We start from the raw sequence: 26,285 nt of genomic DNA on the forward strand, positions 1-26,285 counted from the left end.
TGTTATCAATGTGTCTGCTTTTTAATATGCTGTCTAGGTTGGTCATAGCTTTTCTTCCAAGGAGCAGTTCAGTTCAGTTCAGTCGCTTAGTTGTGTCCAACACTTTGTGACCCCATGAACCACAGCATGCCAGGCCTCCCTATCCATCACCAACTCCATCCAAACCCATGTCCATTGTGTTGGTGATGCCATCCAACCATCTCATCCTCCATTGTCCCCTTCTCTTCCTGCCCTCAATTTTTCCCAGCATCAAGGTCTTTTCAAATGAGTCAGCTCTTTGCATCAGGTGGCTAAAGTATTGGAGTTTTTCAGCTTCAACATCAGTCCTTCCAGTGAACACTCAGGACTGATCTCCTTTAGGATGGACTGGTTGGATCTCCTTGCAGTCCAAGGGACTCTCAAGAGTCTTCTCCAACACACAGTTCAAAAGCATCAATTCTTTGGCGCTTAGCTTTCTTTATAGTCCAACTCTCACATCCATACATGACCACTGGAAAAACCATAGCCTTGACTAGATGGACCTTTGTTGACAAAGTAATGTCTCTGCTTTTGAATATGCTGTCCAGGTTGGTCATAACTTTCCTTCCAAGGAGTAAGCGTCTTTTAATTTCATGGCTGCAATCACCATCTGCAGTGATTTTGGAGCCCAGAAAAATAAAGTCAGCCATTGTTTCCCCATCTATTTGCCATAAAGTGATGGAACCGGATGCTATGATCTTAGTTTTCTGAATGTTGAACTTTAAGCCAACTTTTTCACTCTCCTTTTTCACTTTCATTAAGAGGCTCTTTAGTTCTTCTTCACTTTCTGCCATAAGGGTGGTGTCATCTGCATATCTGAGGTTATTGATATTTCTCACAGAAATCTTGATTCCAGCTTGTGCTTCCTCTAGCCCAGTGTTTCTCATGATGTACTCTGCATATTAAGTTAAATAAACAGGGTGACAATATACAGCCTTGACACACTCCTTTTCCTATTTGGACCCAGTCTATTGTTCCATGTCCGGTTCTAACTGTTGCTTCCTGACCTGCATACAGATCAGGTGGTCTGATATTCCCATCTCTTTCAGAATTTTCCACAGTTTGTTGTGATCTACACAGTCAAAGGCTTTGGCGTAGTTCCCAGCCACTTTAATTCTCCCTTCACAGCAGTATACTTAGGTTCTTGTTAACTTAGCTTTAGACTCCATTGTTTAGAGAATTTACAAGGTCTGCCTTGTTCAGAGTATCTCCAGAGAGTAAAACTGGGCCTCATTCAGTAAAGGCACTTGGTGAGTGTTTTAACGACTTAGGTACCTGTGCTAGACTCTGTCTCAAATGACTTATTTGACTTTCAGGAAAATAATTTATGGTGTGACTTGGTTAATGTTTTATTGGAACATAAAAATGTTATATTAAATTGTACTTTTACTAATAGATCAAAAGAAGGTTTGCATGCATGCATGCTAAGTCACTTCAGTCGGGTCTGACTCTCTGCTACCCCATGAAGCGTAGCCCATCAGGCTCCTCAGTCCATAGGATTCTCTAGCAAGAATACTGGAGTGGGTTGCCATGCCCTCCTACAGGGGACCTTCCTGACCTGGGGACTAAACCTGTGTCTCTTACATCTCCTGCATTGGGAGGCTGGTTCTTTACCACTAGCACCACCTGGGAAGCCCCCCAAATAGCCTACAGCACCCCGTATTCCCAGGCAGACTCCCATCCACGTACTAACCAGGCCCAACCCTGCTTAGCTTCGGAGATCAGGTGCGTTCTGGGTGGTATGGCCGTAGATAAAGAAGGCTTAGGCAAACTGAACTGGCTCTGATAGTACAGCAAGTGAAATGCTGAAATCCTTTGACTAATTTAAACAGGCAAGACTCTTTTAAAACAGAAAAGTTCTAATATTTCTTTCCCTCATATTTTAAAACATTGATACTAGAAAAAGAATGTAACCCCTCCCACAAAACAACAAAAGAACAATTTCATTTTAAAGAATTTTATTATAGGATGTTAATATCCAGGACACCTTCAGAGCACCTTATTCATCTAATCAGATTTTTGGTAACTGGTTTTAAAGTGTTACTTGAGTATTTTTCCTCATACTGGCTTTCAGGCAAAAGTACTACTTGGTGCTTGTTTAAGAGATGTTAATTTGATTAAACAGTTTATCCTTAATAACCTGAGACATCAATCCATGGATAGCTTCTATGGTAGTTTTACAGCTAGAAAGAAAAAACAGATCACATAATGTCACAAGAACTGAGAACTGTTTCAAACGTGCAACTTCCATGCCCCCTCCCCCACCCCCCCCAATTCCATCCTTGCACCCCTAGTAATGATTCTGGTTCTATTCATACTCTGCAAAACATACTGTATACCATACCAATCTACAGTTTACTCTCTATAGTATACCATAGTGATTTTTAGCCTTCTGCATGTATTTTGATTATTTCCTACTTACTAAATTTTCCCAAAAGAATGACAATGTAAATATCTGATAAAATTCAAAAGTTATTTTATTATTTGTGAAAAGGTTTTGGAAAAGTTCTATTTTAGAAGGTTACTAAAGTTATTTATAATTCAGAAATATAGATTGATTCCAATATTATACTAAAATCTGCTTTTCCTTGTTGTTCATTAGTTGGAATTGTTTTTAAAAATGATTTTAATGAACCTTATGCTTTTTTCTCCTGAAAAATCAGAGACATCCTTCAAACAACGCAAAGGTAAAGTCAGATTAGTGGATGAAGGACTTAGATTTTAGAACTGATAAAAAAAAAACCCACCAATATTCAGAAAAGATGCAATTCTTGTAAAATTACGCCCAAAGGAAAATTCTCTACTATTGTACCATTACTCTTCTCCTTCCTACTTTTCTTCCTATACAGTTACATTCCCACAGTCACATTTTTGCTTCTTAAGAAATTGAGATGTAAATGCAGATAAAACTATAAATCAGACACATATAAAGATAGATGAGCAAAATGACATATTCAGAGCAAGTATCAAAAGTAAGCCCTAATGTCAAAGAAAAATGTGATTTTTATCCAGGCTGCTATCTTTATACCTTTTATTACTCACAGAGAAGAAATAAATGAGGTCATTCTAACCCAAGATAGCTTCTATTCCAACACATTTCGGCCTTCTCTCTCTCTTTTCTTTCCTATCAACTAATTTAGTTCTTCTCAAAATGGATACCAAGATAGTGATTTATATAGATGTCAACACAGTCTTCCTTTCCTCTCTATCCCTGTCATATTAAAATTCAAATTTTTGTGAAAGTGAATATTACATTACTTCCCAATTCTGTATGTATCTGAAGGATCATGTAATTATTTCATATGTTATATCAAGTTTGTTCTTAATAAATTCTTTACTGAGATTTGAGATACTAAATTACTATATAAAGGATTATTTCAGAAAAATAAATTGAGAGATAACAATCATTTCTCTGATATTTAGGGCTTAAAACTTTATAAAAATTTGAAATTTGATAAACTTAAGAAATCCTAATTTAATCCTTCACAAAAGGATTATATTAGAATAGATTAGGACATCTTTTTGCAAAGTTTTGTTTTGGTTTTTGTTTAAAGACCCAGCAATGGACTGGTTTTCTTTCTTATACTTTATGGCTGAAGCTAGAAAAGGTGAAAGGGAGTTTTTCACAACATCACCTAGACCCAGAAGCCTTTAATATTCTTACCTGCTGCTGCTGCTAAGTCGCTTTAGTCGTGTCCGACTCTGTGCGACCCCATAGATGGTAGCCCACCAGGCTCCCCCATCCCTGGGATTCTCCAGGCAAGAACACTGGAGTGGGTTGCCATTTCCTTCTCCAATGCATGAAAGTGAGAAGTGAAAGTGAAGTCGCTCAGTCGTGTCCAACTCTTAGCGACCCCATGGACTGCAGCCCACCAGGTTTCTCCATCCATGGGATTTTCCAGGCAAGAGTACTGGAGTGGGTTGCCATTTCCTTCTCCAAATATTCTTACCTATCTTACCTGTCGCCTAAATTTTCAAAGTTAAAACCTGCATCTGACAACCTTAAAGGTTAACATTTAGGTACCACTGTAAGTTATAGGTTGAACTGTAAGGAATTTGAATCCTGTTATTTACAAATCTTGAGAAAAAAAAAAAAGTTGGGGGTAGGAATAGATTTGCTCTCACCTGTCTCGTGTAGCTTTGGCAAGTTTGTCTTCTGACTTTCGATCATGTGTTTCTAAACCCAACATGAAACTTCCTCGTCCCAGCTGGGCTTCTGACTGTTCTAATTTTTCAGACAAATCGAAGACCTGCCCGGTGGTATAGTCTGCATTCTATGGGGAAAATGATATTGTATCAGTATACAATACTAGTCTATCACATACAAAAATATACATATGTAAATTTTCTTCCATATATAGTATTTCATTTACAAATAATTCTACTATGAAATCTAAGTGGATAGTCAGTGAAATAAGAAGTCAAATTATACTTGCAAAAACTGATTCCAAAGCTCAAGCAGTTGAATATAGAAATTTTACCCTTTTATAGTTTAAAGATTAAATTTGGAATTGTCTTTTTCGACTGCTTAAATCTAATAATTTGTTATTATGAGAGGCTTTGAAGTACACAGATTTGAGTCCAGATTGTGGTCCTCCTGCAGATTAGCTGGGAGGCCTTGGGAGAGGTCCTTTACTTTTTTGTGCCTTTCAGACTTCCTGTGAAAATGGGGGAGGAGGGTGATAATTTCTACCTTAAAGCTATTGTGAGTGATGTATACAAAGCTTGTAGGACTGTTGATGACACCTAGCAAAAGCTTAACAATTGTTAGCTAATTTTGTTACTTTTTCATGTTGAACTTCCAGAATTAGTACTTATAACACATTTAAAAAATTACATTTGTGTTTTAGCTTTTCTAATTACAAAATTAATAGTTATACAGAAAATCTGGAAAATGTAGAGCAGTGTGTGTGTGTGTATATATATATATATAAATAAATAAATATATATAAAAGAAAATACCTACCATCCCCTCCACCTAGCTATAAACACAATTTTTTTTAAAGAGTATTGCTATATACTCACATGAGCTTCCCAGGAGGTGCTACTGGTAAAGAACCCGCCTGCCAAAAAGGAGACTTAAGAAACACGTCCAAGGAGCCGTGGCTGCGTGGGCGCAGGAGGGCCTAGAGGAGCTATCCCACATTGAAGGTCAGGAAGGGCGGTGGTGAGGAGATACCCCTCGTCCAAGGTAAGGAGCAATGGCTGCGCTTTGCTGGAGCAGCCGTGAAGAGATATCCCACGCCCAAGGTAAGAGAAACCCAAGTAAGATGGTAGGTGTTGCAAGAGGGCATCCGAGGGCAAACACACTGAAACCATACTCACAGAAAACTAGTCAGTCTAATCACACTAGGACCACAGCCTTGTCTAAACTCAATGAAACTAAGCCATGCCTGTGGGGCAACCCAAGACGGGCGGGTCATGGTGGAGAGATTTGACAGAATGTGGTCCACTGGAGAAGGGAATGGCAAACCACTTCAGTATTCTTGCCTTGAGAACCCCATGAACAGTATGAAAAGGCAAAATGATAGGATACTGAAAGAGAAACTCCCCAGGTTAGTAGGTGCCCAATATGCTACTGGAGATCAGTGGAGAAATAACTCCAGAAAGAATGAAGGGATGGAGCCAAAGCAAAAACAATACCCAGCTGTGGATGTGACTGGTGATAGAAGCAAGGTCCAATGCTGTAAAGAGCAATATTGCATAGGAACCTGGAATGTTGGGTCCATGAATCAAGGCAAATTGGAAGTGGTCAAACAAGAGATGGCAAGAGTGAATGTCAACATTCTAGGAATCAGCGAACTGAAATGGACTGGAATGGATGAATTTAACTCAGATGACCATTATATCTACTACTGCGGGCAAGAATCCCGCAGAAGAAATGGAGTGGCCATCATGGTCAACAAAAGAGTCCGAAATGCAGTATTTGGATGCAATCTCAAAAACAACAGAATGATCTCTGTTCGTTTTCAAGGCAAACCATTCAATATCACAGTAATCCAAGTCTATGCCTCAACCAGTAATGCTGAAGAAGCTGAAGTTGAACAGATCTATGAAGACCTACAAGACCTTTTAGAACTAACACCCAAAAAAGATGTCCTTTTCATTATAGGGGACTGGAATGCAAAAGTAGGAAGTCAAGAAACACCTGGACTAACAGGCAATTTGGGCTTGGAATACGAAATGAAGCAGGGCAAAGACTAATAGAGTTTTGCCAAGAAAATGCACTGGTCATAACAAACACCCTCTTCCAACAACACAAGAGAAGACTCTACACATGGACATCACTAGATGGTCAACACCGAAATCAGATTGATTATATTCTTTGCGGCCAAAGATGGAGAAGCTCTATACAGTCAGCAAAAACAAGACCAGGAGCTGACTGTGGCTCAGACCATGAACTCCTTATTGCCAAAGTCAGACTTAAATTGAAGAAAGTAGGGAAAACCACTAGACCATTCAGATATGACCTAAATCAAATCCCTTATGATTATACAGTGGAAGTGAGAAATAGGTTTAAGGGCCTAGATCTGATAGATCTGCCTGATGAATATGGAATGAGGTTCGTGACATTGTACAGGAGACAGGGATCAAGACCATTCCCATGGAAAAGAAATGCAAAAAAAGCAAAATGGCTGTCTGGGGAGGCCTTACAAATAGCTGTGAAAAGAAGAGAAGCGAAAAGCAAAGGAGAAAAGGAAAGATATAAACATTTGAATGCAGAGTTCCAAAGAATAGCAAGAAGAGATAAGAAAGCCTTCTTCAGCAATCAATGCAAAGAAATAGAGGAAAACAACAGAATGGGAAAGACTAGGGATCTCTTCAAGAAAATCAGAGATACCAAGGGAACATTTCATGCAAAGACAGCCTCGATAAAGGACAGAAATGGTATGGACCTAACAGAAGCAGAAGATATTAAGAAGAGGTGGCAAGAATACACAGAAGAACTGTACAAAAAAGATCTTCATGACCCAGATAATCACGATGGTGTGATCACTGACCTAGAGCCAGACATCCTGGAATGTGAAGTCAAGTGGGCCTTAGAAAGCATCAGTACGAACAAAGCTAGTGGAGGTGATGGAATTCCAGTTGAGCTATTCCAAATCCTGAAAGATGATGCTGTGAAAGTGCTGCACTCAATATGCCAGCAAGTTTGGGAAACTCAGCAGTGGCCACAGGACTGGAAAAGGTCAGTTTTCATTCCAATCCCAAAGAAAGGCAATGCCAAAGAATGCTCAAACTACCGCACAATTTCACTCTAGTAAAGTAATGCTCAAAATTCTCCAAGCCAGGCTTCAGCAATATGTGAACCGTGAACTTCCTGATGTTCAAGCTGGTTTTAGAAAAAGCAGAGGAACCAGAGATCAAATTGCCAACATCTGCTGGATCATAGAAAAAGCAAGGGAGTTCCAGAAAAACATCTATTTCTGCTTTATTGACTATGCCAAAGCCTTTGACTGTGTGGATCACAATAAACTGTGGAAAATTCTGAAAGAGATGGAAATACCAGACCACCTGATCTGCCTCCTGAGAAATCTGTATGCAGGTCAGGAAGCAACAGTTAGAACTGGACATGGAACAACAGACTGGTTCCAAATAGGAAAAGGAGTTCATCAAGGCTGTATATTGTCACCCTGTTTATTTAACTTATATGCAGAGTACATCATGAGAAACGCTGGGCTGGAAGAAACACAAGCTGGAATCAAGATTGCTGGGAGAAATATCAATAACCTCAGATATGCAGATGACACCACCCTTATGGCAGAAAGTGAAGAGGAACTCAAAAGCCTCTTGATGAAAGTGAAGAGTGAAAAAGTTGGCTTAAAGCTCAACATTCAGAAAACGAAGATCATGGCATCCCGTCCCACCACTTCATGGCAAATAGATGGGGAAACAGTAGAAACAGTGTCATACTTTATTTTTTGGGCTCCAAAATCACTGCAGATGGTGACTGCAGCCATGAATTTAAAAGACGCTTACTCCTTGGAAGAAAAGTTATGACCAACCTTGATAGCATATTGAAAAGCAGAGACATTACTTTGCCAACAAAAGTTCGTCTAGTCAAGGCTATGGTTTTTCCTGTGGTCATGTATGGATGTGAGAGTTGGACTGTGAAGAAGGCTGAGCGCCGAAGAATTGATGCTTTTGAACTGTGGTGTTGGAGAAGACTCTTGAGAGTCCCTTGGACTGCAAGGAGATCCAACCAGTCCATTCTGAAGGAGATCAGCCCTGGGATTTCTTTGGAAGGAGTGATGCTAAAGCTGAAACTCCAGTCCTTCGGCCACCTCATGCGAAGAGTTGACTCATTGGAAAAGACTCTGGTGCTGGGAGGGATTGGGGACAGGAGGAGAAGGGGACGACAGAGGATGAGATGGCTGGATGGCATCACAGACTCGATGGACGTGAGTCTGAATGAACTCCGGAAGTTGGTGATGGACAGGGAGGCCTGGCGTGCTGCGATTCATGGGGTCGCAAAGAGCCGGACACGACTGAGCGACTGATGTGATCTGATCTGAAGAAACACGGGTTTGATCCCTGGGTTGGGAAGATCCCCTGGAGGAGCGCCTGGCAACCCACTCCAGTATTCTTGCCTGGAGAATCCCATGGACAGAGGAGCCTGGTGGGCTATATGCAGTCCACAGGGTCACAAACAGTCAGCACATTCACACCCACATTTGGTAAACTGAAATATTCTATATACTGCTGATATTTCATATATTTTTAAAACCAAAAGTTTAATAATCACATATGTACACTTAAGTGTACTTAAGTGTAATATTTTTTAAAAGTTTCTACTGGAATATCTTTATGTTATTCTCTTTATTCAGTCTGTAAGATACTGTAAAGGCAGTACAGTTCAGTCACAAGACATTTTAAAAACATTTGCTGTCATCATAGTTACTATAAAAAGCCCTTTAAAATGCTACCAGCTTTCCAGTGATTTTACAAACATAATTTTTTAAACATGCAATTATATTCACTTTTTCTAAATGGTTTAGGTCACCAATACATCCTTCCCCAACAGATTTGGAGAAAACTCTAATGTTTGTAGATCACTTCACATCTAGAAGATTTAGCTGCATATACAAAAATGTGGGATGGCAGAAACAGTTATACTATGAAAATGAAAAAAGAAACCAATTACATTTCAAACAGAGAAAACTAATATAAATAAAAAAAACTTTTTTCTGGTAGCTTTTAGATTACATGCTTTAGCTGTAAAGGGAAAGAGATGACATACATTTATTTATATATTTTTTTCTTAGAATGCTGTAATGTACTAGGTATTAAACTACACACAAAAAAGGAGGAAATATAATTTAACCTTTTCTTGATTATTAATGTCCTCAGTATATACAGTGCTGGAATACAGGGACAGCCACAGGCTGAGTAAGCAGAGCTGGCTGCTTTTGTACAAAGGTTCAGATAGCTCCAGTCTTACTGCTTCCTGCCCATGCCATCATGTGTCACTTCTGGCTGCTATCAGCATACTTGCCTCTAAGGAAACATGACACATGAGGCATTTAGCAGTGCTAGATAGACAGAAAACATTTAATAAATGTTTGCTATTATGATCACTCTCCCTCTTTCTAATTTACTATTTCTGACTGTTGAGGATAAGAAGAAAAAAAATCATAGTAAATATGCTCAAGTGAGGTTTTTATCCATGAGTGCAATGAATCAAATGAGCAAAAAATAATTTATTGAGGCTTTATTATATGCCTGCTGCTGCTGCTGCTTCTGCCAAGTCGCTTCAGTCGTGTCTGACTCTGTGCGACCCCATAGATGGCAGCCCACCAGGCTCCCCTGTCCCCGGGATTCTCCAGGCAAGAACACTGGAGTGGGTTGCCATTTCCTTCTCCAGTGCATGAAAGTGAAAAGTGATAGTGAAGTCGCTCAGTCGTGTCCGACTCTTCACGACCCCATGGACTGCAGCCTACCAGGCTTCTCTGCCCATGGGATTTTCCAGGCAAGAGTACTGGAGTAGGGTGCCATTGCCTTATTATATGCCTAGTACTTTGCTAATTACTATATATATTTCATATAATTCTCAGTGTACTTAACAATGTGGGTATTATCATCTTCGGGCCCAAGAAAGCCTCAGACACATTAAATAATGCTGTGAAGGTCACACACAGCTAGTAAAATGGCAGACTTCTTTGTGAACTGAGTTTATCTTAGTCCAAATTTAGTGGTTCTAACCACTATGCTATACTGTACTATATGAAGTGGCTTACTTTAAAAAAAAAAAAGATAAACAAAACTGTTCCTTAACTAAGATCTAGACAGAAGTTTCTGTCCTCTTCTAGGTATTAGATTTTAATGATATATTGGAAAATATTGACTTTTTCATTTTTTTTTTGGTGGTAGCAGCATCTGCTTGCTATAAGGTAGTGATATTCTGATTTCTTTGGGGGACATTCTTAGTCCAAGTGCTCTGGAGAGTTTCTTCTACTCCAGCCCAGAAGTGAAGCAGTGACGGACTGCCTTGGCTCAACTACTCATGGTGTTCATTCCTTTGGCACAGAGCAGGTTTAAGGTTAGGCATGTGACCTACAAACTCAGACACACAGTGAGGCTTTGCCGGGGAATATGTTGAGTGGTGTGTATGTGTCTGTGTATGTGTGTGTTGTGTATCTTGATCTTTTCTTTTGAATGTGGAATTGGGAGGTCTAAGCTAATACTGCCATCTTGATTTCACATGAAGTCTGAAACTGAAACCAACTGACCTGAAATCAAAGCTGAGAAAGGAAGACCAAGACCTCATAATATTGTCTGAATGCAAACTCAGGCTGTGCCTGAAGTCAGCCCTCCTCCTGGTATTCCTGGACTTTGCAGCTTACATGATTCTCTTTTTTGTTTTAGCCAGGTTGGTTGGGTCTCCTGTCACTTGTAACTAGAGTGCTACCTGAGACACACAACAAAGAACACTATTGGCATTTTTCTCTAACTCAGTCAGAGGTAGATCTCACCCTCATCTGGTCTCAATAGTACACAATACAGATCCTAGCTTGGCCTCTGGTCATACAGAATCTGCTCCCAAGCCCACCATCTTGGCAAAGTCAGTCTTTCCATAAAAAAGACTTTCAGACATTAAACAACTTATATAGATTGATAAAATTCAGACACATTCCTCGCAAGCATAGTACTTACCGTAAGCAAGCTAGAGGAACTCAGCGTATTCACCCAGTATTTATTCCACAAAAGCTCAAGCAATTTCCGATCCAAAGAGGATTTGAAATATGAGACTTCTAAGGCATAGTATCTAATGAAACAAAACCACAAATCTAGTAAGTAAAACACATTCAACCACATCACATAAAGGTTATGGCCAAATTTAAGTTAATTACATTTTATATCCAAATAGTCATGCTTTAATTTTTTCCAACAGAATAACAGGTAAATAACAGTAACTGGTTTTCTTACTCTTCAGAGGGGTGGTTGCAATTCAGTTAAGCAAATATTCTCTAGTTATATTTCTCCCCTCTGTAAAGCCCGGAAATTCTCAAAAAATTATTAATAACTAATCAAAAATTCTGAATGACATGTATTTACCCATGCCACTGACTTCATAAATTTCAGCCAACGGTAATGAACTTCCCCTCTCCAAGGTTAGCTATTACTTTTGTTAGGCTTTTAAAAATACTAAAAATGACATGTGGATTCTCGATTCCTCCTTTCTAATCCCCTAATTAGGAACAACTGCTTTTTGGAAAAGCAAAACTTTAAGGTTGGTCATTAAAGCATATTTTAAAAGAATTGCTGCTGCTTCTAAAGGTGCCTAATTTATAATCAAGGGAAATTTGGTTAAATGTCTGAAAAACTTTTTTTTTTAAAGAAAGAAATATTTAACTATGTCACTATGTTACAAAGAAACAGAAGGGACTTCTTCACCTTAAGGAGCTTACCATTTTCATGGGACACGTGGGATGAATCCATGGAAAGTTACAAATACAATGATATATATTGAATAATAGTAAGTGATGCTATAGTGCATATTTAAAATGAATCATCTGCCAATTAAATGTTAACAATAATGAGTATTCTTAGTATAGACAGAACAGCCTGAGAAGCTCCAGGGAAAAGGCAGGATTTCGAGTAACCCTAACATGAGTCTATAGTGTGGCTATGTTAAGAGCAAGGAGGAAGCATTAGGCAGAGAGCCCTAACTCACAAAAAGGAAAGTCATGAAAGGAACAAGAAGTTAATCAGTCTGCCTGGTAAGTTTAGAGGGAGCAGAAGGATTTTGTAAGGGAAATCTAGGAAGCTATGTTGGGGTCTAGCTAGCAGAAGACATTACATATAAGGCTAAGAAATTATCTTCTAGGTACTTGGGACTCATGGAAGGTGTCTGAGCAGATCAGTGATACAGCCGTTTATATCAGTGTTTGAGAAGGCCGGCTGTGGTAAGATGTGTCAGAGGAGAAATGGGAAGCAGGGAGACCGCAAAGGATGCCACTGCAGTGAAGCAGATGTCAGGAGAAAAAGGCCTCACTCTCAGGTTAGTGCTGTCGAAGATAAAGGCACAGGGATGAACAGAAATGTGTGTTCTTTCAATTCAGGAGTGAAGAAATTTAAAAAGAGTAAGAATTTAAAGACAATTCTAAGTAAGGGCTTTATAAATAAGATATCCCTGCATATGTGTAGATGAAAAGATTAAAAAGAGTAAGAATTTAAAGACAATTCTAAGTAAGGGCTTTATAAATAAGATATCCCTGCATATGTGTAGATGAAAAGCTATAGTGAAATGTGGAAGTGGGACGTGGAAACAGTGTATTTCTTGAGCCACTTATTATGTCCTGGCGCTTTATATATACTCATTTAATCTTCCCTACAACCACAAAAGGAAAGATTTATTATTCCCATTCTAGGCAGAAGAAACAACTCTAGAGTAGAGACTTGTTCAACACCACAGAAAGTGGCAGCAAAAGTATATGATATTATGTCTGTTATCAAAACCTCATGGTCTAATTTATTATTATATCCAGAGTGTAGACATTTAAGACCTTGTTTAAGAAGTGAAGCCCTGGGAGTTGAGGCAGTTAGGTATGGGGAGAGGAGGCAGGGGCTCAGGTGGAAAGGTCAGTTTTAGAAATGACAGGTTGTACCTCTGATACTTTAGGGGAAAGAGAGGATGAGTAGAGCAAAAGATGTAGATTATAAAGGATGGAAAATAAGGGAGCTCAAACTGGAGGGTCTAGAATAGACTTTTATGTTTTAAAATTTGTGGATCACCTTAATGTTATTACTGTCTTAATTCCGTAGGCTGATGCAATGAAATTTTTTGGTCTAATATTAGCTGCAAATCTCAGTAGCAGAGTTGAAAGCAAGAAGAATATTCAAAATTACTCGTGGAGCTAAATCCTCATCTTCTGTACAGGAAGTCAATAATAGATACTGCCTAGAACTGAAAATCAAGAAGTAGCACTATCAGCATGCTGTTTGAAGTTAATGGGGTAAATACTTAAACGGAGTATAGCTATAATAGTTGAAGTGATTCCCTCTGGGGGTGGGGGAAAGGGAATGGTATTTTCATAGAACCAGTGACTCTTTAAACTATGAGCTTGTATAACATTGATAACATACAAGGTAATTTTAAAAATCTGTTGTGTCCTATTTTTACTAAGGCTCTTCAAAGTTAAATATATTTAATATCTGTATTAGATTCTATGTTGAAAACAAATTTTGGATTATGATCTAGAATTTAAAATAGGAAAGAAAAAAGATCAGTGTAAACTACAAATTACAGCTCATTGTCAGATGATTTAGGAAATGATCTATGAGTCTGCTCTTAACTTGGCACTATGATTCATTGATTTGAAATAAAAATAAGCAACTTATTTGCCCTATTAAAAAAAGTTTACTCTTTATTTAGGAACTGGTCCTAAGTAAGAGAGTATCTTTGAACATCCTACTTATTCCAGGTTCAAAATTCTAGGCTCTAGCAATGCAGGTAGTTAGAAAGCAGCAACTCCTCTTAGAGAGGCTCATTTCTCAGAAAAAAACAGGAAATGCAGGTTTGTTTGGGTATAGGAAGCACAGTATGCCTCATGGTCTTTGTTTCAAAAGCTGCTGCTGGTGATGAGAGAAGCAGAGTAGGTATTAAAGAAACTGCAACTCAATATAAATGAAAAAAATTGTTAACTCTGAAAGTGAAAGTATTACAGCAAAGGTGTTTTCATGCTTAGGAGCAATTCTCTCAAATAGGAATGGCTTAAATTCTTTTCAGTAGAGCAAATTAAGAGATTTAATTACAAACCTCTCATTGGTTTATAAATGAAAATAAAATAAAAATCTTTTTTTCCAGAAGTATGCCAAGGATCAGACATATTTAAAAATTAAATTCTAGAAATTCTGGTATTTTCTAGGAATTCTAAACAGAAAAATAAGAGCAGTAGTAGCACATGAGTAGTAAAGTATTCCTTGAAGTTAGGATAGGAGATGTGGAGAAAGGGACAGTAGTAATCAGGCAAAACTTTTTTTTTTTTAGGGGGGTGCCCACACTTCTATGTGCCATGCCCTATTTTAATTGTTAGGATATAGCAGTGAATTGATTTCTCTCTCATGAAGTTCACATTCTAATGAGGTCAATAAAGGAAGCAAAAACATATCAGATGGTCACAAGTGCTAAGAAGAAAAATGAAGCAGGGAAAGGTAACAGTGACTAGAAAGTGCTAATTGAAATAGGGTGATCAAGGAACATTCTCTGTTAAGGTGACCCTTAAACAGACACTCGTTGACTGAAATAGTGAATCACATGGAAATAATGAAGAATGTTCCAGGCAGAAGGATTAGCAAGTGCAAAGGCCCTAAGGCAGGAGCCAGCCTAGTACATCTGATAAACCATGAGGCCACTATGGCTAGAACAGACAGAGCAAAGGCTTAGTGACAAGAAGTAGAGTCCCTGAGATGGGCTCAGAACGATTGTAGGGGCCAGTCTACATAGGGTTGTGTGGTCCATGGTAAGCACTATAGATCTTATTCTTAATGAGACAGGAAATCACTCTGAGAAGGACAAACATGATCAGACTTATATTTTAACAGAATCTGTTTGGCTGACAAAAGCCCTTTAAGGGGTGGGGTGAAGTGCAGAAGCAAGAAGACTAGCTAGAAGGCTAGTGCTCTGATTTAAGTTCCAGATGGCTGTGGCCTGGGTCAAGGTGATAGTAAGAGAGGTGATGTATTTAGAAGGTGGAGAAAATTGTCTTCACTGGTTTACCGATTTAAAAAATTGAGATGTAATTCACATAGCATGAAAGTCACTGTTTTAAAGGAGTATACAATTAAGTAGTTTTTAGTATGACTTCTTTAACTCTTGGAGTAAAAATGTTTAGGGATAACTTTTGCTATGTGGAAACTGGGTACATTGAGGGCTGTAGAAATTGCTAGCGTCAGGCTGGCTCTGCATACAGCTTCCTTCAACTTTTACTTTCATCAACAGGCCAAGTATCTTATACATTGATAAAACGTATATAGATGGGTGAAAGGCAGATAACATGTTAGATTAAAACAATTGTTAATAAAGATTCAAACATTATCCTAAATTTATATATTCTTACTATTATTTTAAAAGGTATTATGAAATGCATTTCACCTGAATTTTTTTCTCATCTATAAAATTAGGGGCTTGGTCTGGACGATCTTTGAGGTTTCTTATGATGATTCTGGCATCAGATACATTTTTAAATGACTTACTGTTTGCAGTGTACACCAAAGTCTTCTATTTTATTAAGTGGGATGGTCTGGTACTCAGAAGGTCCTTCATCCGGAGGCTTGTAGCCCTAAACAAAAATGAAGAAAATAGAAGACTTAAACACAACAGAGGAAAAACATGTTTTCTATGTGACTTTCTGTTTACAGAAACATTCATTTGGGGGAGCCAATTACTGAACATAAACACCTAATTAAAAAAAAAGTATATTGCTTATGCTGCTGCTAAGTCACTTCAGTCGTGTCCGACTGTGTGTGACCCCATAGACGGCAGCCCACCAGGCTCCCCCATCCCTGGGATTCTCCAGGCAAGAACACAAGATTGGGTTGCCATTTCCTTCTCCAGTGCATGAAAGTGAAAAGTGAAAGTGAAGTCGCTCAGTCGTGTCCGACTCTTAGCGACCCCATGGACTGTAGCCCACCAGGCTCCTGCATCCATGGGATTTCCAGGCAAGAGTACTGGAGTGGGGTGCCATTGCCTTCTCCGTTATTGCTTATACTCTTCCTCAACCCCATCGGTGGCTGAAGGCTAGATTTGGCTTATAGATTAATTTTTCTTGTCCTTAGGTGATATTCACTTGTGCTCATATCTATTTCAGATTTGCAGTAGATAGAAGGTGGCCATGACGCACAAATCCTTATTAACAAAAGAACTGCTTTTCTAGTAGAATTAACAACATGCAGCACAAATGTATTACTTTTTTGCTAAAGACAATTTGTGGTAGTTGGGCTTCTATTTTGTAAATACCATTAAATTGTTTTAGGACAAAATGAGATACTAACTATAACACATCTTTAAAAATAAACCAAATATTTAAAAATTGAAAAACTATAAGAACTAGGAATTTTTCAAATTACCTTTGGATATGTCCTGAAGGCTCCAAGATTCACTTTCCCTGCAGATATTGTTCTTGTTGGGTCAATCTACAAGAAAGATATATTTAATATCTGCTGACTTATTTGTTTAAACATTATAAGCCTAGAAATACATATGTACATATAACATTATAGGCACACACACATAATTAAAAATAACCAATAGGGAAAAAAAATAACCAAATTGGAAAATCACAGAAGTTCAACAGAATGGTTAAATATGGAAATCTCATCATTTATTTAGAGATTAGATCTAGTTATTATACTATTTAAGAGTATTAATTACAGATTTGCTCATCTCTTCCAGAAGTCTTTTTAAACAGATGAACAATTTCTACCTTCCTTAGAGTAACCTGAATTACATCTAAAATACTTTAAGCATAGCAAGAGCTGTTCTAGCAATTTCCTGATTCAATCAGTTCACTCAACATCGACCAAATGCCCACTGTGTGCAGGGAACTGAGACACAGCTGCTGTGTACATTCTCATCTAACAGAGGGTGGGGAAAGATGCATAGAAGTTACATAACTTGTTCAGAGTCCCAGCTACAAAGAAGTGGAATTTAGACTCAAACCTAGGCTGGCACCAGACCCTTGCTCTTTACCATACTGTTTTTATTTCCCTGTATACCTGCTTTAGTAAATCTTCATGAAAATTAATTACAACTGGTTGTAAAAATACTTACTACCACTGCTACAAATGGTTCCTGGAACTGCTGATTGAGCATCTGAGTACTAACATCAATTCCAGAAAGCCAGCAGCCATAGCCAGGGTGGCTATGATACCAGCCAATTGCATTTTCAAGGCGGCCAACCTAACAAATGAAGAGAGCAAAGGAGCTTGAGGTTCTTGTTTAATCTTAGAGATGCTTGTGATTTGTCTAGACAGCCCTACAGTTAAATAACAGTATGCAGAATAATTATAGCATATGGTGCTTAAAAAATTTTTTTTTAGATAATACATGCTCAAGGCACAAAATTAATAAGATACATGTACAATAAGGTCATTCAGTCTCCTTCCACCTCCTTCCCCTCAACTAGTCTCTCAGCCCAGATGTTACTGTCATAGGTTTACACACCTATCTTCTAGAGTTACTCTCTGCATATAGAATATATTCTTTGCATATATGTAGATTAATAAAAACACACAATGGCATACCACCAATAGTATTCTACACTTTGCTTTTTCACTCAACAAAATATTCTTGGATTTGTTTCACATAAATAAACATATAGATAGCTACCTTTTAAAGGCTGGCTGGCAGTTCATTGTGTGGGATATAATTTATTTAATCAGCTTGATATCCAGTTACATTTAGGTTGTTTACAATTTTTTGGTTTTAAACACATAATGAATATGAGAATTATAATTTCTTTTAAAAACTCAGATATAGTTTATATATGTATAATATATATAGACATTCGTTCAGATGTACAACATAATGATTCAATATATGTATATACTGTGAAATGATCACAGTAAGTACAGTTAACATCCAACACCACATGCAGTTACAATTTTTTTTTCCTTGTGATGAGAACTTTTAAGATCTACTCTCTTGAGAATTTTTAAAAAATCCATGCTTATCTCATATATGTTACATATAGTTAAGAATAACTTAAAATATAAACTCTAATGTAGGAGGATAGTTTTAAGTTTAGAAACTCAAAACTATGAGACTCTTAACTTGCAGTAACCAAATTTTAGGGAACAGCATTTTTACCTGTTTAGCATTTTCTATGTATGCAGCCATGTACTCATATGCAGCAGCCTGAGCATTCACTCGCGTTTCAGTGCCCTCTACTGGCAAAGCAAAGCTGTCCATAATGATCATGGTCTCACCGTCCACCTTGCCCAGCATCAAGCCCATCACTTCCAGGTTGCCTCCTGATCTGGCATGCATCACCATTTTCAGTAGAGCCAATGCTGAGATTTTGCAGTACTTAAAGTAATGGTGACTACAAAACAAAGGCATGGTGTAATTAACTTTCTTATACAAGTACAATTGTAAGACAGTTTTTGTACAGTTTTTGTGGAGATTAACAAATAAGTATTGAAGCAATTTACACTGAAGAAATGGGGAGAAAGCGTATATATATATAGAATGAGGGAAAGAAAAACAAAGTAGAAAAGGACAGAGTTCCTGAAGGGGGATGGAAATGATAAACATAATCCTGCAAATTACTTCCCATTGGGGGAAGGGAAAAGTATGAAATAATTTTAAAATATGCTATTTGAGTAGACAGAAGGGAATCACACGACCATTTCAATAGACTTTTTCTCCATTAATTTTGGAATCACCAAATCTAGGTTTCTGACCCTGGTTGGTCCGTTTTGCCTCATTATTCTCCCACTTAACCTTCCAGGCCTAACAGTTAAGAATGTAGGCTCTGACATCCATCTACCTAGGTTTGAAGCCTTTTACTGCCATATCCTGGCTGTAACCTTGAGACAACCACTTAATGTCTGTGCCTGTTCATAGAGTTGTTGTTTGGAGGAAATGAATAAAATAATGTACGTAAAGTGCATGGCTTAGTGCCTGACACATACAAAACTTTTTAAGTGCTGCTGCCTGCCAAGTCGCTTCAGTCGTGTCCGACTCTGTGCGAACCCATGGACTGCAGCCTACCAGGCTCCTCCGTCCATGGGATTCTCCTGGCAAGAACACTGGAGTGGGTTGCCATTTCTTTCTCCAATGCATGAAAGTGCAAAGTGAAAGTGAAGTCACTCAGTCATGTCTGACTCTTAGCGACCCCATGGATTTCAGGCTCCTCCAGACAACAGTACTGGAGTGGGGTGCCATTGCCTTCTCCCTTTTAAGTGCTAGCTGCATTATTAACCTATCTTTTATAGTACTCTGAGAGTACAATGTGTTGAGGGTTGTAGCTTCTCTTTGTGGTATCAGTCTAAAAATGTAAAATGTAGCCTTAAAAGCTTTAGTCCTACTGTGATCAGTGTTTCAGTTTGTCATCTGTGTATGTGACTAAACTACTGTTGAATAAAATTCCACTTCAGTCTCATTGATGTAGCCAAAGACAGCAAGGATGACTGTAACTGGAGATACAATGACACAGTGAGGCTGATAATTTAAAATATTCAATAGGCTATATCAATCTAAGTATGCAGCCTGCTATAGAAATAGCAGACAACCAGGCAAAATAACCAGTCTGTAAAGAGTGTCAGTGTCTTTGAGAAGTCTTTTTAAAATGTCTGCCCACAGATTTCAATCACAGATGAAAAATATAGAGACCTGACCTTGGAAGTCAAGACATGAATTAAAATCTTCACTCCTCTATCTACTGGCAAAAAAAGTCCATTATTGTGCTTCTATTACATACATTCTAGACCCTTTTTTATACATGCCCTGATCTAATCTTTATAACATCACCAACAGATAGGTCTTTTTTCTCTTTTACAGATAAAAAAGATAAGTAAATTTCAACTAATTAGTTATACTTGTGAGATTTGATTTTCGGTCTTAACTGTTGTTCACTTAAGAATTCATTGCCTCTGTGTAATTATGAACTAAGTTATTTACTATATTTGCTTGTTTTCATATATGCAGAAAAGGAATAAAAATACTTCGTTGTCATAAAGATTAAGTGACATATGCAAATTCCCAGCTCAAAACTCAGCCTGTAGTTAAGTACTCAGTAAACACTGCTGAATCTGAATTCCCACAGGTAAAGCTTGCCTTGGAAAAACCTGTGAGACAGATGAAATGGTTTTTGTTGTTGACCACCGCTTTCCTGTCTATCCATTAGAGAGACTGACCTTTTTACTCTTTCCATACACTATCTGCTGTCAGGAAAGGATAAATACCGCTGCAAAGAAATCTTGACCTGTCATCACTCCGAGGGACACATGAGTTTTGCTAAGGGGCAAAAAACCTTAAGTTCTATTGATAAAATTTACAGCTTCTGTAAAAAAATGGTGGAGTAAACATTGTGGAAGACTGAGTAGAGCCTCTTTGTTGTTTCTGAAATAATTACCAGCAAAAAAGAAGCAATTATAGATATAAAAGATTACAGACTAAAAAAAGCTGGCGCATAATTATTTTAGAGACCATTGGATTGACTCAATATCTGAAGATAGCTGTAGTCCCAGTCTGAAATCAGCTGAAGATCCCAACAAAGTGTATATCGACACAAGGTTCAAGGCAGAGTGTGGAGTATTTCTAACAATACGGGGGCTGAGAAGTGAAAGCCCAAACTACCGCTTGTCGTTTTCCTCTTCCATTCTCCCAAGGCAAACGAGACAGAAAGGGGGAATCAAGCAAGCCCCAGTGGAGGGTCTTACGCTTTATTTGCGGGGATAAAAAGGTAAAATAAAATTTCTTAGACGATTCCTTTTCCTCCTTGCTGCAGAGGGAAAGACAAGCTCTCTATCCCCAACTCTCACTGCCCCTGGGTCTCTTAAAAGTCCCGCCACCCCTCCCTCCCCTGCGTTTCGCCAGGGACCTCCTCACTCCTTAGTCCAGGGCTTCGCCGCCAGGATTTCTTGCTGCTGTTTCTTGTCGTATTTGTAGATTTCATCGACACTCTGGGCTTCCTGCATGTTGTTGGCTAGCTCCCACGTTTTCTGGGCCATGCCACTCCCGGAAGCTGCCATCGCCGAGGAATCTGATAAGCTGTCGCCTCCACAATCGAGACGCAACTTTATCTCGCTAGGTTTTCGGGCGTGGGCTCCGGACCCACCCCACCGCAGGTGCAAACTCACACTAGGCTCTCGGGGCAGCCATGACACCCAGCACCGGAGGTGAAGTTGGTACGGACCATCCGCGGGATGGCGGGGGTCCTTGGGGGACGCGGCTATATACACAGCAGTTACACAATAGTTAAGAGGCAGAGGAGTCGTCTCATTACTGAAAAGAGAACTTACTATCTTGGAAAATTATATGTGTGAAATAGGACGAAAACAGTAGTTACCTAGGGAATGGTATAGCCTTCTGTACCGGAAGAAGGGCATGTAACGTTATGCCAGAAACTGGAATTGTCCCTCCTTGTTCGTTCTGCGCAGGTTCGGCTTCCGCCATATTAAAAATGGGAGTGAGAGAAGTCGCTCAGTCGTGTCCGACTCTTTGCGACCCCATAGACTAGCCTATCAGGCTCCTCCGTCCATGGGATTTTCCCTGCAAGAGTACTGGAGTGGGTTGCCATTTCCTTCTCCAGAGGATCTTCCCGACCCAGGGATTGAACCCGGGTCTCCCTCATTGTAGGCAGACGCTTTACCGTCTGAGCCACCAAGAAGCTGCAATGGGGCAAAGAACTGTTTTTACGTGGGTGTAAGTAATGGCAACCCACTCCAGTACTCTTGCCTGGCAAATCCCATGTACAGAGGAGCCTGGTAGGCTGCAGTCCATGGGGTCGTTAGGACTCGGACACGACTGAGCGACTACACTTTCACTTCATGCATTGGAGAAGGAAATGGCAACCCACTCCAGTGTTCTTGCCTGGAGAATCCCAGGGACGGGGGAGCCCGGTGGGCTGCCGTCTCTGGGGTCGCACAGAGTCGGACACGACTGAAGCGACTTGGTGGCAGCAGCAGCAGCAGGTACTCTTAAGATTGTTGAAAGCCCCCCCCCCCCCAAAAAAGATGTCTATGGAAAAGTAGACATAGAAGTAGTTACGAATGCCGCTTTTGAGAGAATGATAACATGGCATCCTAGTTTACTTCCAGATGAATCATTGCACATGCGTAAAGCCCTTTGACTTGTAGTGGTTTGGCGCAAAACTTTCCTAGAGGGGCGTTCTCTAGCGTCTCAAGGTGGCCATGGAAACTTGTGTATGGCTATGATCGTGCCTTTTGGCGCGTTTGTAAAAATAACATCTATAAGAGCTATTAGTGTTTTGCCAAGTGTCCAGTACCCACTTCTTGAAACAGTTTACAGTTTAATCTTATACATTCCACTGTGGAACCACTTCTGTCCCCTAAACCGAATTAATCTAGGGGGAATATGTTGTCACCCACCACTTCATGGGAAATAGATGGGGAAACAGTGGAAACAGTGTCAGACTTTATTTTTCTGGGCTCCAAAATCACTACAGATGGTGACTGCAGCCATGAAATTAAAAGACGCTTACTCCTTAGAAGGAAAGTTATGACCAACCTAGATAGCATATTGAAAAGCAGAGACATTACTTTGCCAACAAAGGTCCGTTTAGTCAAGGCTATGGTTTTTCCTGTGGTCATGTATGGATGTGAGAGTTGGACTGTGAAGAAGGCTGAGCGCCGAAGAATTGATGCTTTTGAACTGTGGTGTTGGAGAAGACTCTTGAGAGTCCCTTGGACTGCAAGGAGATCCAACCAGTCCATTCTGAAGGAGATCAGCCCTGGGATTTCTTTGGAAGGAATAATGCTAAAGCTGAAACTCCAGTCCTTCGGCCACCTCATGCGAAGAGTTGACTCATTGGAAAAGACTCTGATGCTGGGAGGGATTGGGGACAGGAAGAGAAGGGGACGACAGAAGATGAGATGGCTGGATGGCATCACTGACTCGATGGATGTGAGTCTGAGTGAACTCCGGGAGTTGGTGATGGATAGGGAGGCCTGGCGTGCTGCATTCAGGGGGTCGCGAAGAGTCGGACACGACTGAGCGACTGATCTGATCTGATCTGAAGAGTTAATACAGTGTTTAATTATTTCATTTATTTGCTTGTTTTTAGGTATCCTTCTTTCTTCTCCTATTCCCCATTCCACACTAGATTCTAAGTTCCAAAACACAGGGACCGGGTCTCTATTCCTTGTTTTATCCTTAATACCTACCATAGATGCTCAGTGTTTATATTACTGGGAAAAATAAAGAGGGAGGGCGGGGGGTAGTTTCACCTCCGCAACTTCAACTTTTAGTTACCTTGAAAGTTTGCATAAGTGGTCAGCGTTGCCTGGAGTGCTTTCCCCTTACTTTTCTGACTGGGAGCTCATATTAATATTTAAAAAGAGAGCTCAAAGATCTCTACCATGCAATCATTCTCAACTTCTTTCTCTTTCCAGTCATCTTCCTTCCACGACGAATCTAAATGTCTGTAGGTGCTTCTGTAGCTGTTACACATTGAAATAATGTGTTTGTTTACTTGGAAGTTTTCCTTTTCACTGTAAGCGGGTGCACTCTGCTCTGGGTTGTATCCTCCACTCCTAGAAAGGTGTGTGACATTTAGTTAAGACAAACATAGGAATTACGGAATCCACAGCCCCACCTGCGGTTTTGACATTATCTTTCAAACCCTCATACAAGGTGACTTGAGATAAAGGAGCCTTAGCTGCACTGGCCTGGGAAGCTAGAGAGAGATCTCTTTTCTAGTGGTGATATATGGCCACTAAGTATTCGGGTGAACTGAGTATTTTGAAATTAGTAACAAAGTCTAGGACAAAACGTTGACCAGACTCCTGAGGGAGCAATAGTGCCCGGAGAGGTGTGCCAACAGTTTTTCTCTACCTTTTCCCCTGTCTATCCCCTCCAGGCTCCCCCCACCCACCTCCCCCAGGCTCTGAACAGAGGCCAGCTAGGGCTTGGAAGGTTTGAAGTGGGCAGAATCAGTTTAGCCTCGGAAAGTGGCTCCGGCAGTTCAACAGTCTCAGGCGGAGTCCGAGCCCAGATTCGGGTGAGCCCTGAGAACCGCCGGGCGTCCATGCGGCCTCCGGGGCGGCAGGGGGCGCCCCCGGCCGCGAGCCTCTGCCCAGCGGCCGCAGTGGGGCGGGGCCACGCCCGGCCGTTGGCGAAGGGCGGGCGGAGGGCTCGGCCTGAGAGGCGGAGCCCGGGTGGCTTGTCACACCGTTCCCGCGCTGGGCGACTGCCGTCGCTTCTTCGGACCGCGGCTAAGAGCCTCGCTAGAACGCTGTGCTGTTCCCCGACGCCAGACCGCTTAGCTGAGTAAGCGTCCGTCGGCCACGGTGGGGAGCGGGCCTGTCAGGGTGTGGCCGGGCTTGAGGAGCGTCCCGGGGCTGGGTTCGCGGCTGAGGGCCTCACTGGGGGCCAAGGTCCTGGGGTTACCTGGGTTGGGGTGGGGTTCCCTGGGTACTGGGGTCTCGTGGCCGCCGGGCTGTGGTTGGTGTCTAGCAGCTGTGGGCCCCGGGGTCCCGGACCTCTCTGGGGTTTCGCTGCAGCGTGGCTGGGGGTGGTGCTCGGTGCCCGGGTTGCCCTGTGCGTGAGGGTCTCGCCGTCGCCAGACCGGCCCGGGGCGGTGCCTTGGTTACGTGGTCTGGACTCCGGGCCGCAGCTCCCACCGCCGCCGCCTTGGGTGCTGTTGAGACCCGGTTGCCTGACAACGCGTTGACGCTTCCCGAGGAGACTGCCACCCACGGCGCCGGCTCCCGGAGACCAGCTGCGCCTCGGTTCGCGTGCCTCCCCTCCCCATCAGCCTCTCTCCGCTGCTCGCCAGTGCCTGTGGAAGCACCATTCCTTTCACTCGGGGCTGGTTAATGGTTAACGTTTATTGAGTGCTTGTGTCCCAGCGCTGTTTCTCAGTGTTTTCTTTGCAAGTAAAATTGGATTCCCACAGCCCTGTGAGGTCGGCGCTGCTATTACCCAGTTTCCCCCGGGCTCCTTGAGCTTGAACCTGTTGTTTCTATTTGCCTTGATTTTAGGATAGTTACCTGCGATTGGAATCACGTTTGCAATAACTTAACACTGGGATTCATTCTTTGAGAGAAGCTGGGTCTCAAGATTATAGGATGAAGTTTAGCTTGGGTTTCTGGGAAGACTAATTTCTATAGTAAACCACTACCTCGATTCCAAACACCTTGGGAAATGCAGGAGTCTAATAGTAACCAATGAGTTTGTAAAAAGCCTACACAGACGGCGTTCAACTTTGCATGAAAGAATGGCTTTTCATGTTCATAAGCAAAAATGAATCCTATGGTAACCCATAAAATGTTGCTTTCTTTTCTGCATATTTCTTCTTGCTAGAAGTGCACTGACTTTCTGTATGTTGAAGTGCTCCCCAAGGATGAAATTTTGAGTCTCCTTCGCACGTGGCGCAAGTGGTAAAGAACCCCTCCTGTCAGTGCAGGAGGCCTAAGAGACGAGGGTTTGATCCCTGTGTTGGGAAGATCCCCTGAAGGAGGGCTTGGCAACCCACTTCAGTATTCTTGCCTAGAGAACCCCATGCACAGAGGATCCTGGAGGTCTGCAGTCCATAGGGTCTCACAGAGTCGGACATGACTGAAGTGACTTAGCACCCAGGGACGCAGTACAGATAACCCGATGAAAGGGAGCAGGTGGTTTTAGATAGGATAAATTGAAAAAGGGTGCTTTCACTGAATGGATCTGGTTGTGCCTTCCACAGACACAGACACATACAGAGGCATGATGATGGATTGCTTAGAATGAGTTCCTCTAGGATTGCTTTTTCCCTCTAGTTTTTTCTTTAAATTAAACCTCCAGTTTTGAGTCACTTAGTTGGCTGTTGCATCAAATGATTCTTTGGTTTTACAGGTTGTCCACTAGTGATGGCAGATGGGATCAGCACAGCTCCAGGTGCTCCGTTGCTAATACCTATACTATGAAATAACATCTGCCCCCTCCCCCCACTGGAAAGTCATTTAAGAGTTCTTTAGACTTCATCTTCAAAAGTAGCCAGAAAATTCAAGTGACAGGTTAACCCAGAAAATCTTTTGCAGTTAGTGAAATTAGGGTATAACTAAGAACATTCAGAATACCACACACACAGTTCAGGTGATGC

General features: G+C 40.8%; 2 protein-coding genes and 1 pseudogene across 22 annotated transcripts in view; 1 reads left to right on the forward strand and 2 right to left on the reverse strand.

Annotated features, from left to right (window-relative positions):
- Positions 1-1,662: 1,662 nt before the first annotated feature.
- Positions 1,663-1,771, reverse strand: LOC112449622 (uncharacterized; annotated as a pseudogene).
- Positions 1,772-1,959: 188 nt separating this feature from the next.
- COPS5 (COP9 signalosome subunit 5) lies at positions 1,960-23,706 on the reverse strand. Of its 4 annotated transcripts, none has more exons than XM_059893157.1 (8): positions 23,459-23,706; positions 18,329-18,563; positions 17,291-17,419; positions 16,588-16,653; positions 15,715-15,800; positions 11,173-11,284; positions 4,144-4,292; positions 1,960-2,201 (listed from the first exon to the last, which is right to left on the reverse strand). In XM_059893157.1, the coding sequence occupies exons 2-8, from the start codon at positions 18,512-18,514 to the stop codon at positions 2,117-2,119; spliced, it is 813 nt and encodes a 270-aa protein (XP_059749140.1). In that variant the 5' UTR covers positions 18,515-18,563; positions 23,459-23,706; the 3' UTR covers positions 1,960-2,116. The 4 variants fall into 4 exon arrangements, with proteins under 4 accessions (XP_059749140.1, XP_024857228.1, NP_001179068.1 ...); XM_025001460.1 differs by lacking the exon at positions 23,459-23,706 and adding an exon at positions 21,534-21,655; NM_001192139.1 differs by lacking the exon at positions 23,459-23,706 and adding an exon at positions 21,074-21,368.
- Positions 21,750-26,285, forward strand: part of CSPP1 (centrosome and spindle pole associated protein 1) — a 113,816-nt gene continuing 109,280 nt past the window's right edge. For 14 of the 18 annotated variants that reach the window (XM_059893269.1, XM_010812038.4, XM_005215484.5 and 11 more), the window contains exon 1: positions 24,346-24,475. Coding sequence is in view for 1 of the 18 variants with exons in the window: in XM_059893268.1 (XP_059749251.1) it covers positions 23,088-23,110 (23 nt within the window). In the remaining 17 variants the exon portion in view is untranslated. Of the gene's footprint in view, positions 22,159-22,182; positions 23,111-24,345; positions 24,476-26,285 lie in introns of those variants that run through there. The other 4 variants (XM_059893270.1, XM_025001590.2, XM_059893268.1 and 1 more) reach the window with 3 other exon arrangements.

This window comes from Bos taurus, chromosome 14, assembly GCF_002263795.3.
Source record: "Bos taurus isolate L1 Dominette 01449 registration number 42190680 breed Hereford chromosome 14, ARS-UCD2.0, whole genome shotgun sequence".
In the NCBI taxonomy this organism is placed as follows: Eukaryota; Metazoa; Chordata; class Mammalia; order Artiodactyla; family Bovidae; genus Bos; species Bos taurus.